At 37.0% G+C, this 14,248-nt stretch overlaps 1 protein-coding gene across 1 annotated transcript in view; it reads right to left on the minus strand.

The window, feature by feature from the left end:
* Positions 1-14,248, minus strand: part of LOC114136916 (sodium/hydrogen exchanger 9-like) — a 75,974-nt gene that overhangs the window by 58,235 nt on the left and 3,491 nt on the right. The window contains exons 3-5 of the mRNA XM_028005325.1: positions 12,354-12,431; positions 12,110-12,186; positions 7,028-7,143 (exon numbers count right to left, since the gene is read on the minus strand). Of these exons, the coding sequence (XP_027861126.1) occupies positions 7,028-7,143; positions 12,110-12,186; positions 12,354-12,431 (271 nt within the window). The remainder of the gene's footprint in view (positions 1-7,027; positions 7,144-12,109; positions 12,187-12,353; positions 12,432-14,248) is intronic.

Here is a 14,248-nt window from a genome sequence, read left to right on the forward strand (position 1 = left end):
AGCTCTGGGAACTTTTTTTCTTATATATATATATATGCCCTCGGGGCAGTCACCCCCAAACTGGACCAATGGCTACAACAGATCCCAGGAACAACATCAGACATCTCAGTCCAGAAATGTGCAGTCCTTGGCACAGCCAAGATACTGCGCAGAACCCTCAAGCTCCCAGGCCTCTGGTAGAGGACCCGAGAGGATAAGAACCACCCGCGGTGGGTGAGAAGGGAATTTTATATATATATATATTTTTTTTTACGTATGGGTACTCTTGGTGAAGGTTGAAAAATATGTTATTTGGAGTATTTTTTATCTTTATTTACCTTACTTGAATGGCATGCTTTGTAAAACCAACAACAGTAAAAAAAAAAATAAATAAGGGTTTCAGCAACAAACTGGAATTGCGCATCAAGATCCGCTGTGTGAACAGAACACTTAAGGCTTAGCATTGCTAATGAATTCTGTTTGTGGTTGATTTATGATAATTTCTCAAAAATAATATCATAGTTGCATATAAATGGTTCTTTGTCAACATTTCAAATGTGTTTGGATGTTAGAACACATAACTAAAAAATGGAATAGAACTAAACCTACTGGCAACAAAGTGCAACTGCAAAACAACAGATGTTCTGATTGTGTTTATCTTGACCATACAGCGTATTACACTTTTCTTATTATGAGAGCGGCACAAGTTTATGTTCTACATTGCAGTGCTACTTGCAAAACATGAATATACATGTGTTCTTTACAACAACTAGCAGTCTTGGAATAAGAGGATGCTGCTAGTGGAAGAAGGAAGAAAGGCTTGAGCTTTAGAATCAGCTTATGATTCATGCAGAAAAAGTTAATTGCAACCTGATGTGGATGAACTGCTGGCAAACAACTCCCTGCTTTGATAAGATGCACTCGCTGCTTGACATTCATTGGACATTCATTCACATATTTGAGATCCCCACATGGGTGTGTCTTGAATAATGATGTTAGGTATCCGTAGCATTCTATATGTAAAATATAAACAGTGTTTAAACCAAAAAGATGTTTCTCTTGGCAACTGTGCTCTTAGCTTACAGTGTGCCTAATGAAGAAGAAATCTAATAGGAATTATATATTTTTTAGCACAGTTTGTCTTAAGAGGGCATTATTGACAATATGCACAAATGGCTTCACACTCTCCGGACTAATTGAAGTCTTAGGCAACCTGTTGTTGGTCTACTAACAGCCTTGTTCCCATCTTCCCATCAATTCTGATAAGCTTCCGTGCAAGGCACCTCAACAGCATAATGCTGCCACCACTGTGTTTTACAGTGCGAGTGGTGTTTCCAAGCTCATGTGACGTGTTATAGTTCTTTCAAGTATTTTGTAAGTAATTAAAAGAGGACCTCCTCCTTGCCTGGAATGCCAGTGCAGGTGGATAGTCAAGTTTTCAAAGGTTTGCAGTTGTGCCATTATCTTCAGTTCTTCAGTATCTTCAAAAGATATTCGTCAATATCTTCAGAGATATTTAAAATTAGTCAGAATGTCAAATAATCTAGCCATGACTTAAACTTCTTCACAATTTTATCCTTGACCTGTGTTCTTTAGTCGTTACAGAACATCTATAATTGCACTGATATCAAACTACACACAGTAGTAAAGTAGATGCAAGTCATTTATGGTTATTGGGAGTAAAAACAGCTAAATACAAACAGGTTTTTCTAACAAAAAATTAGAAACAATAAATCAAAAGCTGTGTCTCATTTTAATTCAATATAAGAATTAGTCTAGATGTCAATATAATACATTTTTATTTGCCAAAATTGTGAAAATGAGTATGATCACTAACTTTTTTCTCACTACATGGAGATAATTTTGCATCCTCTCAGAGGACCCTGGATATGAAAGCTAATGATACCAGAATGTTATGAAGTCTTTAAGATGCCGGTTACTAGGTTCATTCTACTGGTATTTTGATGTGCAGGGGAAAATACAAATTTCCCAAATTTCATTAAAAGTGACAAACACTCTTCAAAGACATGAGACAGAACTTAAAATATATATAAAAAACAGACTTTTTACACATTTCGCCAGTCGTGCTTGTGGATGTTGTAAGCTGTTCAGCACTAGAAGGTGACCTAAATGTTTCAGAAGGAATCTTGACCCTAATTAGACTTGCCTGTACACTTTACAAAGAGTTGGTTAATCTTCTACAATGCAAATATATCCTTTAATGGAAGTTTTGTGATACAAATAACATAATATTACATTTCAGACTATTGTTACATTGGATGCAGATGCATGTGACCTACTATAGTACTACGCTGGCAATATATAATGTGATTTTTAAGATGGTGGGATTCAAATCCCATTTGATGGGACCATAGTGCATAAGTAATCCACAGAATTAGCCTTAGTGAAGTTTGTGATCTGAATAAAGAGTCAGTTCTAACAGTAATGTTTGGCCCTGTGGGAAATGACAGGCCAGCAAGGGGCAAAAAGACAGGAAATGAGCAGATTGACAATAGCGAGACAACTGCCTCCAGATATATTTTGACAGATCTGGCTCTTTGGTCTTTGATGGGCTTAGAGTTCTTCTGAGTTCAGGGCCTGGAGTAAGGATTGTTCCATCTTCCCGCTCCCATAGTGCCTGACTGGTGTGAGTATGTTGTGTAACACTTACGCTGCTAGACAAAAACAAGAAGACGCCGACGAAAAAAAAAAAAAAAGAAAGAAAAAACTATCATCTCCTCTCACACAAAGAGGGTGGCAGTGTAGTCATGGCAACCAGTCCTACAGCTGTCAAGTGTTTGTCAGTTTCCACAGCAACACCATGAGGTAGACAATATACAATTATCTCCAACATAACACAGCTGAGAGGATCGAAATAAGTCTTATCGGGTCAAATTATCCAGGATGCAGACGTTTAGCATCCATTGTCACAAAGATTGTGACAATGTGAAGCAAAAAAGCAGAAGATCTGCTTGATTACTTGAGCAAATTAGGCAGATGATGCTGAAAGTGATACAAAATAAACAGTGGGAAAAAAATGCTATAATGTGTGAAGCTCTGACTGGTAAAGTCATAAATACAAGCTTTTAAGATTTCTGATGGGCAATCATTGTACAACTTCAGAAGAGGTTACATCAAAGAATTTTTTTTTATGTAAATTTGATGGAAGCATTTTTGGAAAATCAATGCCATAACGATAACGGCAATGGTCAACAGTTATTGAGTTCAGTGTGGGAACGCAGGGAGGATTTGTAAGTGATGCTCCATGCTAACTGATCACCTTACAAAAATGAAGTCTCTAAATCTTTATAGCAATCCAATAAATGCTATATTGTAAATTGTGCTCAAAGTAACTTTTGGGTCAGAGTTTTTGAAGTCTGAATGTCCTGATCTGGTGTAGTTTATGTTTTGTGGCCCCACTGAGGTTTTAAAGAAGGATGGAACATTTGTACCTCTTCTTAATTAAAATTGTGCTATGGACTTATTACCAGGCTCAATGCTTTTTAATACTAAGTTTTAGAAAGTCACTAGCCCTGAATTAATTGCAGTTCTGACAAAAATGAACATTCACTAATTATTGGGAATGTTTTGAAGTTTTTATTCAAACTGGAGTGACTATACAGTTTCATTCAACTACTGAAATTATCTAATTAACGGGGTGCATAGAAGTATAGATATACTCTCAATATTATCTTGCTAACTGCTCCTTAGCAAGTTGCAGAGAAACTATGCACTCTTAGATGCCATCAAAAAGCTTCTGGTAGACTCCTGGCAGATTAAAAGAGCTGGCAGAAATGGTAGAGCTCATTTTAATTGGTTGGCGTCCTGGCAGTGGCTTAGCTTTTAGACACACTTCATAAATTTTTATAAAGTTTAAGGATCTAATCCTTTTCTTCTTTTGTATTTTTGTCCAGCTTTGAACTGGGTTTTGGGATGATTGTCTGTTGACAAACAAAACAAAAATCTATTTCAATGAGTAATATCCCAGAAGGGAAACTACATTTGTACTGCGAAAAAATGTTACAATCTGGCATTATTTTAAAGTTTACAGTGCCCAGACAAAAATATACTGTATGTGTGCACTCTTTCATGTGAGGAGAATTACAAAAATATGAACTCTAAGATGAAAGGAAGAAACAAGGAACTGCAAAATACTCATGTTAAGTGAGAATTTCACCGACCCTTAGTAACCACCCCTGAAGCTATAAATGTGGCACAGCAGGCCTCCCACTTTTTGATCTGAACTATTGGTCCTATATTTAAATCGGAGAACAGTTAGACTGCGTAGAAAACTGGTTATTTCGTAAAATCAAATGATGCATACTAAAAAGGAGCATCAAAGCAGGCTTTCCATGACATTTAAAGCAGATTTAAATGTGTATTTGCTCCTACTGCCAACAAAATATTTAAGGTCTTAACTTTCCCCTATGAACCTTTTTCAATATTATGTTCATTCTTAACCAAAGAAGAATCTTTTACCACAAACTAACCAGGCACTGGTTTTGAAGAAAATGCAAAAATCTATGTCAAGTATCTGAAAATGTGCTTAAGGCTGTTTACAGTTTATTATTTTGTGCTTAAAAGTAAGAAATGAAGCAAACTACAGCTAGGATCCTGAAAAAGGTTTTTTTCAGAGACAGGATGGAAGCAATTTGGTCAAGGTTGATGCTTTTGCGTGGCGAATTGATGACATGTATGTGCCACCAAATCAGGAAAACTGACCTGAGAGTGCAGCTGAACGAGCAGTTGTCTTGTGAAGACCCAGATTGATTTATGTTGTTCTAATCCTGATTAGTATTTAAGATGACATGAGAATTCTGTTTTTGTCATAGATATTCAGTTTCTATGGTATCTTACTGTTTGGAGACTTCATTATAATTTTAATAAATAATTTTAACTGACATATGCTATTGTGAATAAACACTGTACAAGAGAAGGTATTTACAGCATGTCCTAAACACTGTTCTTTATGACTGCAACTCTAAAAGAAATGAATGAATAAATACAATTGTTCAATTTAATAATATGAGTGCATGAAGAGATTAAAACAAACTTACTTAACTTAACTGTTAGCTAGCCACTTAGGAATACAGTCCAACTTTTTTTCTGATAATATGTCTCTGTGTCACTCACCACTCTGTCCTCTATGACTTAATATTAGTTTCAGGGCTAAAGTAATGGATTATCTATGTCTGTTAAAAAAGTTTATCTACTGGCCCTTGTTTTGTGGTGCATGTCTGTGCTAAAACCAGACTACATGCTGGTAGTGGATGAGTGCTGCTTCAAGAAGTAGTATATCAAGTATATCAAGAAGTCTTTTGCCTTGGAACAGTCACACAATTAAGAAGTAGCTCAACTGAGCTAAAGTAAACACCACAGTGTAAAACCGGCATCTTACACCATAGATTTCAGTTTACTCTTAAAACAAAGGTGCCTTGTGCATAGTAAATATTAAAAAGAAAAGTTAAACTTTCAAAAGCTAGGAAAATATTGAAACATTTTTAATTACATGAATTTGTTTTAAGACTTTTTAATAAATGGAGATGCTTAATCCACATCTCCACAAGCTGCACAACATACTCTGGAAAAGAAGAATAAATCTGAATAATTGAGTTTAAGAGAAGCGGTGAGCTAAAACATCATGGCTAGATGTTACTGAACCTTAGATTGCCTTAAACTAATTATTATGTAAAGATAAAAGACCATGCAGAAGTATTCATACTGCGTAAATGTGGTCACTTTCAGTATGTTGCTCAACTCATCTTCCCATGAACTCCATATTCTCTCCCCTCACCATCATGCTGTCAGTACCGAGTTTCTCTGTAAGGATGGTGTATTAAAAAGGATGTGCAGTTTGCTTTTTAAGCCAAGCATTACGCCGGTGGGATGCTCTTCCATGAAAAGCAGATTTATTGAGAGCAGAAATAGCTGTCCTCCCACCTGAATATGGATCTCTGCAGCTTTTGTAGAGTTACCATTATGTGAACAGCCATGTCCTGGTTTGTTTGGATTTGTGTGATTCTCTTTTTACGTTTGGACAAGATCAGTTACGTTTTAAAATCATGATTCATCCCCATTCCACTTCTTCATCACACAATACTTTGTGATGGTCTATTGCATAAAATCCCATTACATCCATTAAAATGTAGGGAATGTTTAAGAGGTAAGAAAGCTCTTATTCCTTGTTTTTTTTTAATTGGGTAATATCTGATTATATGCAGCTAGCAGTATAGCTTAATTGTTAAATCTTCTTGAAGGCCACAAATTTAAGCCAACATATGCAGGATTGAACATTAAAATGCTGAATTAAAAATCAGAAGGTCTGGGGTTTGATTTTATATTTTGACAGCACAATACAGAGCCTATAGGCCTTGCAATTTTAGGCATTCAGTTTGAGTCTAATCAAAGTGACGAATGCACGGGGGTCAAAACGAATGAGCACAGCGTGGCATTGAAAAGTATTGCCTCTCAGCTGAACCACAATTTAAATCCTCCCTTTGATGCTCACCGAGATCACTTATTGGTATAAATAATTCATCTGCAGCAAGAACTTCATCATTGTCACAGTCACTTCATTGAATAATGCTTTAACATGTCCTAGAGAACACAGAGAGAAATTCACATAGGAGAGCAATCTGTTGTATATTTTGCAACAGATTTGCTATCTGCTTTATTTCTGCACTAGATTCTCTAAGAATACTGCACTAACACAGGTAGACGCATTAAGTCCAGCAGTTGGGAGCCCTTAGCATCTCATTTTGCAGTAGGTTATAGTTTTCATTGTTTGTTTGTTGTTTATTCCTACAGCATTTGAGTCGATTTTGTTCAATGGGTTATTTATAATGTAAAGTGTTACAACATATTATAGATCTTGATTTTCTTATAAAAGTGTTTCGTTTTTACATATTTAAAGTTAATCATTTCCTCTTTTCATATAAGACACTTGTTGTGTGGGATGTGTGGTGTATATCTGCATGAAGCCAGATCAGTTCTGTAGGTAGAAAGGAAAACAACTTTTATGTGAAAATTTTGTCAGTAGGTCACCTACCAGGATCAGTGGCTGACATAATTGCGCCAAACAGGAGGCAGTCAGTGAGGGAGAACTCTCCATCTGCTGCTTGTCTCAGAAGCACCATGAGTCTGGTGAAGCCGTAGACAAGGGCCCTGGTATTGGGATCAAACAGACAGGAGAAAAACACACTGCGGTCATTTTTTTCTGGAAGGGCAAGGAGGTGCAAACCTATCAGTCATCCTGCTAAACGCAGCAGGGCTTCTCCCCCTCAAGTAGTTAGGCTACTTGAGGGGCCTGCATTGACCCTTTTCCAGATAGTAATAGCAATACAAACAAAACAACCTTTTTTTCATTCTCAGTCTACAGACACGATTTGCAGTTTAATTTTGAATTAAACAATAATTGGATGCAAACTGAAAACTCTGTATGTGAAGTGTTTTAACAAAAAACTTTGAGAAGACCTTGTGAAGGGCATCACAGCAGAACAATACAGAGAAAGAATTTTCTTATCATCCCTGGAGCTCGGCTGTAGAATAAATCTCAAACTCCAACTGTCCCTGGCTTTATCTTGCCTTTAAAAGTGAGGCACTCTGAAGGCAAAGAAAAAAAAAAAAAACTTTTCTATTCAGCATTCATAACTGCAGGCCAGCTCCTGAATCGAAAACCGAGGTGTGTTAAGTCCTAATCCAGTTAGCAAAGACACATCCCATAATAATCAATATGCCACTGAGTCTTCTGGGGAGCACTCAGTGTCACTTTGTTACCATGGAGCTGGCACACAACCGTGTCCCTATGGTCAGGATTTAAAGCACTGTCCTCAGGTTGAACAACATAAGCTGCCTTATTCATGAATCTTAAGGGGAGATTTGAGGTTAGGGTGATTGTGTTTCCACCGGTGGGGTGCTTGTGTGCGTGCACATGTATGAGCATGCCAGTTAAGAGTCAGGCACTCAGGCACACGCACACACAGTGAAAGACAGGCAGGTGTCTGGTAGATTTGCCTGTTATGTTCTCAAACACGATACATTACAAGCAATACCATTGACCGGTAGCCTGCATTATAACACCTAATGTAAGGTTAAATGCAGGTTTTAAACATGGGTTTGTAAACTCAACACAGGTGTCTCAATAAAATATCAGCAGCTCTAATCTCGTGCAGAGCAGGGAGGGTTTGAGGTAAGTGGCTTACCTCCCAGTGGCACTGAATCAGTTTGAGAAGAAAAACATAACAGAAAAGAAGAGGAAACACTTGCTGTTTGGAAATCATATAAACTAAACTCACATTTCTGGATCAGGCTGTAAAGGGAAGTAATTGCAGTTGTATTGTTTTTTTTAGTCAATTTCAAAATGTATTAACCCAGTATAGAATATTTCAAAGGCTGTAGACTTAAGAGCATTTTAGCTTCAGTTTCAAATTCTGCTTCTAACTAATAATAATGTAATCGACAAGTTGAGTTGGTCACACTCTCAGGACAGGAAAAATGAATTCCTGTCTTTTCCCTAAAGTTGTGGATGGATGTCAGTGAGATCTTAAGAATGTGGGTTTCCCTAACAAACAAATTACTGGGTGCAATTTTCACAAGCAAAGAACTGACATGACAATAAAATATATTAGCTAAATCGGGAACTCTATGCCAAGAGTTCAAGTGAATAAGCTTAATTAGTTTAGCAGGAAATGCTTTTGAAGAGCATAAAACTATTCAATGTAGTACAGATAAGCTAAGCGCCATCTTTTCCAAAGCAGCAGATGAAGCCAGAGGCAATGTTGTGAATAAAACTTTGGTTTAGCTAGAAACGAAAAGCAGAAAGAAATGTTAGAAATTAGTTGATTTACTTTGAGGAAAATAAGTATTTGAACACCTTGGGACTTTGCAAATGCTCCCACTTAGAAATCATAGAGGGGTCTGAAATGTTCATCTAAGGTACATGTCCTCTGTGAGAGACATAATCTAAAAGAAAAAAAATATCCGGAAATCACAATGTATGATTTTTGATAATTTATTTGTGTGTCTCTACCTGGCTTTCTAACCAGCTGGGGCAGAAAAACACACTCTTTAAATCAGACAGTGACTTAAAGTAGAGCAACAAAAGCAAATGAGTTGGATTAGCAGTGCTTGCCGACAACTGATGACATCTTCCAAGGCATGTTGCTGTCATGAGACTCTGATACAGCAACATATTTCAGTCAGAAGCCTCTTCATATTTGTTGCAAAACTGACTGATACCGGAGAATCTTACTGCCCACAGCATTACCATCCACAGCAACTCTGCAAATCTGGAGAGCAATTATGTTGTCTGCAGTTTTTAAAAGGCATACTCTCTGCTGTTTTTTTTAACACAAAACCAGATATATTTTTTGTTATTTTAACTGCTAATGTCAAATTCTACTAAGGTCCTCCAATATTGGGCTGGCTCAGTCTGCAATGTATAGTGTAGTATGTCTGCACAGATGCTATATTTGTAATGGTCTAGCATTCCTCCTACTGTGTAGTAGTACTTTAGGGATATGCAAATCTTTAGAATGATTCATTTCCATGTTTCATTATTTTATTTCCGTATTTGCACAATCTTGAAGTCTACGTAATGCATACCAGAGGTAGTAAGCTGAGATTTGCCTTGCATGGAAATGTGTGAAGTTAGTGAAGCATGTGTATAAGTTCCCCAACATGTCTAGTGGTTGTTCTGGGGAGCACAATGTCTTAATCAACAGCTAGATAAAGCAGCTAGCATACGGAAATTACCATTTTTTGTGATTGGAATTCACAATGATCTCTTGAAGCAGAACCTGTGAAATATTTAGCGTATCATAAGAGCAACCATTGGATTTTATTCTACTGAAGATTATCATAAAAGACCAAACGCTTTCACTAAAAAAGTTAATTCTGAAGTCAACCCCGTCCAAAAAAAAAAAAAAAAAAACTTCCAACAGATGTTAGAGGATGGCTGACATTATCTGTGGCTGGAGTCATTTCGTTAATAGGGGTCTAAATATCTAACAAAGTCAGAGACTGCCATCTAGTGCTTTCAGGACAGAATTGCAACACTATATATCAGAACAGTAGCTGATGTTAAAAAATCCAAATATTCTGGCTCCACTAGCAGAGTCAGATGGTTCCAAGACCTTTTAACATCTTTAGCACAGTTCAGCACACTAAGAGCTTTTGCAGACATTGTAATGCATCACTTGGTAAGCTGCACAGGTGTGATTAAAGACAGCTCAGTCCATCAGTTCCATGGTGCAGCTACCACACCAACACTGACACACTGAAACCAGATGACTGGGGCACTTCCAGAACATAATTAATGTTATTTGTTGCACCTGTGCTATTCTTGCTTTAACAACACTATGCACAATAAAGCAAGGAGAAATTTTATACAGCGATGCAAAACTGATGGTCACACCAGCAAAATATGATAATAGTAACTTTAACTTGGACTGACAAATAAATTGCAGTATTAACTAAAAATGAATTAAATTTTGTCTATTCCTATTTCCATGTTGTATTCCTAAGCAAATAATTATTACCCTAGTAAATTAAACTGCAACTACAGAAATATTAAAATATTACAGTATTACTTTGGTGTTTTTAATGTAGCAGTGGACAGCACGATGTACTGGCATGCTGTTCAAACATTGAAATTTGGATTATGTTTTATTTCACTCTTTTCACATTTGCATTTATTGTTGGTAGACATGCTGAACAAAGAAGGAAAAACTGAGTTACACAGATAAGAGTGCAGATCTTCTATTGCACTCTCCAACACCACAAGCATGAGTGACACCAACACACACACACACGGCCGCATGTGCACGCCCACACACGCGCGAGCGCGCACACCCACACATATAGTATGTCTTTCTTTCTTCATAAGTACTTTGCACTGACTTGCATTAATTTTGCATTCATTTTCATAGCCTAATCCTGACTTGTACTCTAAATGTAACCATTAAGTGTAAATGCCTAACTCTAAACCTAAACTAAACTCAGCTCACACCTTAGTTCTCAACCTAACCCAAAAACAGCAACTTTTATCGGACCTGGGGTATACCCTTGGAATAAATAAACAATCTAGAACTGTAGGATCTACAGGCTTTCTTGATTGCTTGGATCTGCTTAAAGGAACTAGGATCCACTTAGTTGTCATCATCAGAAGCTCAACAGACCAGATGATTTCTCTTGCAAATGTAGGAACCATTTCTCATTGGTTTGACATATTTTCTCCACCCTTTTGCAAAACATTTAACAGATGCCATTCAAGCAGTCCAAATGCCATTATCTAACTATAGTAACAAAGCAGAAATCCCCTGTTCAAACTATTAGAAGCTACCAAAATCAGTATAAGTCCTTTGCAGCACCTGTTTCACTGTACACCCCACAAATTTTCACTTCCCATAATCAGTTTGGGGCCCTTAAACGTGCCATCCCTGTGTTGTTCTTTACCAGCATAGATCCAATGCAGATGAGACTGAGAATCAATAGTAGAAATTTATTTTGCAGTTATCTTTCCCTCCGAGAGGGGTTAGCTCTCCCACACTTTGAAAGCAGTGATAAGCAAGTGCCATATTTTGTTGTCCATTATGTAATGGTTGATTGGAAATTTCATACACTTGGCTGAAGATAATATTTGGTTTTGCTTCATGTTTTAAAAGTTTTGGTCTGGTTAGAGCCTATTGCAAACAAAATATGTCACTTTGACCATGAGTGCAGCTGTTTAGGCCTGAGTTAGCTGTTTTGATAATGTGGAGTATGAATTGTCAGTTGGATGAAAGCAATGAAGAAAAACTAACTCAGATAATCTGGTCTTGATTCAGCAGTGAAATAATCTGGTTAAGAACCAGTTGCTATTTTTATTAAATATTGCAGAAATAAAACTGCTCATTACGTATCAAAACTAGCTGCTTTGCTGCAGCTTGAAAACATAATCTGTCCTTCAACAGCAACACAGTGGATAATGAGTACATGGAGAAACCGAGTTCCTGCATATATGACATGTTTGTGTCTACACATAGACATAAACAGAGTAAAACATAAGATACATGGAAAATCACCTATGAAGCTGAGATACACATTCTAGCGTTGCGTGGTATTGATCAGTGTGAATGAGCAGAACACTTACCCTATGCACAAGGAGCTGATCATGGTGCCCAGAAAAGCATAGGTCACAATAGAGCCCAGATTCTTGATGAATCGGCTCTAGAACATGAATCAAAGGGCAGATGCAGTCAGGAAAACATGAAACAGACAAGATCTGTTGCCAACAACACATCCATAAATGAGGCAGCACAAAATACAATTTTATTTTATTTTTTAATCTGGTGGTCCAGTTTTCATCAAACGTCTTAATGACGCAGCTATCTCACCTGATTCAGGGTGTAAGCCCCAAAGAAGATGATGGGGGGCAGGAAAAGGTCAAAAAGGATTTGCGGATCAAGCATAGCCTGAAAAGAGAGTCACTTCATTTATTGAATGATTGATTCAGTTGAATATTTCACATATTTAAAAACACATGCTTAACTGAAGTGTTGTTTTCTGCACTGATTTTGAATAAAATCTGAATCTTAAGGCATGTACAGAGATCTCTTTGTGTTTCTTTTACTATGCTAACAATCACTCATGGGTAAGAAAGATTTGATTCTTTGTAAATGAAATGACAAATCAGTCTTCACAGTTTTATTTCACATAAAGGCATGCAGATACATATTAGACAATTGCTCTTTGTTGAATTACTTTTAAAGCAAAATGAAGCAAAGTTTTAATAAACGTAGTTTCTATTAAAAGTGGGTTCTCTGTATGATTTGAGGCACTGACAGTTCTTTTTTTTTTTTGCTTGAATTAGAAGGTTGCAATAGGATGTAATCAATTATAATAAATAAAAACATATCAGAAATATATGAGGTGTTGCCAGAATGAACTGACATAGTTGTTGAAAGCTGGAATTGATGGTATTAGCTCCCTCAAAGCTCTCCTGCACTTAGTGATTTTATGACAGTGTACTGATTTAGCACACTGCCAATGTGTCTTGAGGTTCTATGATTAATGAAAAGTACAATGCAAAATGAAAATTATAGCTGTCTGTATCCAAGAAGCTTCTAGAATATATACAAATAAGAAAGTACCACCAGTAAAGCTGAGCTGTGCCATAAATTAGCAATAAAATCCATGCTGCAAATTACCTTCAACACAAACAGTAGCCATACTGAGAGACATTTCTGTATTTATATCCTCTCTGAATGTTTCTCATCTCAGCCAATGAGATGCAATACCAGCCAATCTGTGAGGCAGGATTCCATGTACAATTTCACCCTTGGATGATTTTAATTTGTATTGTGGGTAGATTTGTAATGAAGAAAAAAAAAAAATAACTGCAGCAACCTTCTGGTTTTATTTAAAAATATATACTATTAAGGGGGGAAAAAATGGAATAGTCACATGTTCTGTCCAAATGGTAAGATTTGGTAAGAACAACCTTAAACAAACTAAAATAACAGCCTGAAGAGCATCAAAGAAGTGGATAGATGAAAGCTTCTGCTAATGTTTTTGATCTAGGACATGGTCGTACTCTAATGAATATTTACCAGAGGTGAATTACTTGCATGTTTCATAAAATGACAGAATACATCCAATATTGGGAAGTCCAATGTAGAAACCAGCGAGCCAGCGTGATTTCTGAGTAATTCTGCATTTAAAGAGGTAACTAGATCTACAAATTGCTCTGCAGCCATAACCCAGCACTCTATAAATTACTTTTGTGTGGCTGCAATTACCAACAAAGAACAGCATCCATAATTTTTTAAAATATAAGATAAACACAAATAAGCACGACACAAACCAATATGACCACTGCAGCGAGTAAATTATGCATATCTTGGCAGCTTTATTCTAAGGGCCACCTGCACCACTACGTTGAGGATGGAGGTGTGCTGTATACACTAATTGTCTTCTCAGCTCAGCAGTGCTAAATTTAATCAGACCACAAACTTTAATGCTGTTCTCCCCAGTGGCACATAATGGACTCAGTAATGCAATGAAATCCTTATCTCTCTCTGCTAGCTCCCCATATGTATCAGGCCTAATGGCTCAAAGTCTACACACGGTCTGACTGATGTAATGGCCTCTGTGGTAGCCTCTGCTGGTTTACTAATGAGACCTTGGCTTTCATAACGGCCAAGGAGTCGAAGCCATTAGAAAAGAGTTACTCTTGGCCTGGATGATTTGTAAGGTTCACAGCTGGTCACTTCCTGGTTTAAAACATCCC

The sequence above is a fragment of the Xiphophorus couchianus genome, chromosome 21 (genome assembly GCF_001444195.1).
Source record: "Xiphophorus couchianus chromosome 21, X_couchianus-1.0, whole genome shotgun sequence".
NCBI classification, from domain to species: domain Eukaryota; kingdom Metazoa; phylum Chordata; class Actinopteri; order Cyprinodontiformes; family Poeciliidae; genus Xiphophorus; species Xiphophorus couchianus.